This window comes from Selaginella moellendorffii, unplaced genomic scaffold (assembly GCF_000143415.4).
Source record: "Selaginella moellendorffii unplaced genomic scaffold, v1.0 SELMOscaffold_188, whole genome shotgun sequence".
NCBI lineage: Eukaryota > Viridiplantae > Streptophyta > Lycopodiopsida > Selaginellales > Selaginellaceae > Selaginella > Selaginella moellendorffii.
Window position 1 is genome coordinate 48,860 of NW_003314448.1, and position 1,738 is coordinate 50,597.

At 46.5% G+C, this 1,738-nt stretch overlaps 1 protein-coding gene across 1 annotated transcript; it reads left to right on the top strand.

The window, feature by feature from the left end:
* Positions 1–305: 305 nt before the first annotated feature.
* Positions 306–1,269, top strand: LOC9637993. Its single transcript, XM_024667710.1, has 4 exons — positions 306–415; positions 459–651; positions 703–1,000; positions 1,044–1,269. The coding sequence occupies exons 1-3, from the start codon at positions 348–350 to the stop codon at positions 808–810; spliced, it is 369 nt and encodes a 122-aa protein (XP_024523478.1). The 5' UTR covers positions 306–347; the 3' UTR covers positions 811–1,000; positions 1,044–1,269.
* Positions 1,270–1,738: the final 469 nt, after the last annotated feature.

A 1,738-nucleotide genomic window follows, 5' to 3' on the forward strand; every position in this document is an offset into this window, starting at 1 on the left:
ATATAGTTGGTACTTTCTCATCCCAGTCAGCTTTGTCCTTTGAGATTGTTACCTTGTTATCTTCTAAGGGTCTCACAGGTTTCCCCGACTCAATGGCATTTGCAACCTGCACTTTGAGGTGCAGAGCTAACACAAGCAATTCCCCCAGACTGAGTTGCAGGGAGTTTTGCAACAGCACCGCCACAATTTGTTCTCCCAGTGGTTGTTTTTGGTGGTGGGTTACTCTCAGGCTCTGTCAAGTTAATGAGAGGAGTCTGTTCACTTTAAGGGATGAGCAAGGATTTGACCCGGAAGATAAAGATAAGGCAAAGACAGCAATCCTTTCCAAGCTAGTGGATGTGATCTTGATGAGGGTAAGGAATCTTTCTGCTCAACAGATCTGGATCTACCTCATAAATCACTACGGGCCTCCAAGGTCAGCACGATCGAAACTGCAATCAATTCAAGATTGGTGACAGTTTTGAAGATCTGGTGGGCAAGCTGCAGGAGCATTGGGATGACCTGGAAGGCTGCGCTGTGGGATTCTCTGAAGCATGCAAAATTGATGCTCTTTGTGAATGTTTTGATGACAGAGTTTTCACAGAAATCGTCATGGCAGTGAGGGTAGCAGCCACAACGTTCGAACATGCTGAAACTCTTCTCTCACATAGTGTAAGTTCTTGGCAGAGAACGGATCAGGTTCTCATGTCAATGCTTTGTCAGCGAGAGTTGAGGCAAGGGTTGAAGAAGCTTCTGCAGATGGCCATGGTCGAAGGTGAGGGTGCGGCGAGGACGTGGACACAGAATTCAAGAAGGACGCCCAAGCAGTAGTCAAGGAAGCTTACAAAGTGATGGAACTGACAATCTTGGAGCTCGTCGTGCTTCAACATGCTATGGCTGTGGATTGGAAGGGCATCTCAAGAAAGATTGTTAAGTTCTGCAGTGGCTCAGCCAACTTGAGATTGCAGCAAATTTTGCAGGTTCAGCTCAAATAGAACAGCAGGAGGCAGTCACAGACGAGGTAACCAGAGTTGAATCCTCTTGCACACTAACACTTGATTCAGGATGTGAAAAACACCTGATGAAGGATGAGCAAGCGTTCTCCAAGCTCAAGCGCTCACTAGCAGGTCGAGTTCGAGTTTGAAATGGTGGAGTTGTTGAAGTTTCTGGAAATGGGGATGCAGTGGTGCAAGTTGGTTCGAAGAGTTTGCCTTTGAATAATGGGTGGTTTGTCCCACAACTTGTCAAGAACTTAGTTTCAATAGTTAAGTTTACTTATGCTGGGATGAACATTCTGTTTAAACTCTAAGAAATTTAAGGTTTTCTCACAGCATGAGGTTGGTGAGTTCCTCCAAGAGACACCAGCAGATCTAGTGCTCGAGCAACAAGCAGGTTCGTCACGCGTGCCAGAAGTTGACAGGCTGACTCCATTTGATCCTCTCCGCTATGGTCGGAATCAAGAAGGCAAATCCACCCGAACCCGTCTGTGAGCTTTGACGGCCCTGACAAACGAAGAAGAAGCATACAGGCCATCAACATATGAAGAATCGAGCACCTCACCAGCGAGCAAATACTGGGAGCGAGTGATGAATGAAGAAGTTCAATCTCACAACGACCGCCTCATGTACTTGCTCGTTCATTCTCATCCTGATCGCAAAATTGTAAGCGGATGATGGATCAACACACTCATGTGGCGGGATGGCAAGATTAAGCAATACAAAGCTCGGTATGTTGCTCAAGGTTTCTCACAAATTCTCGG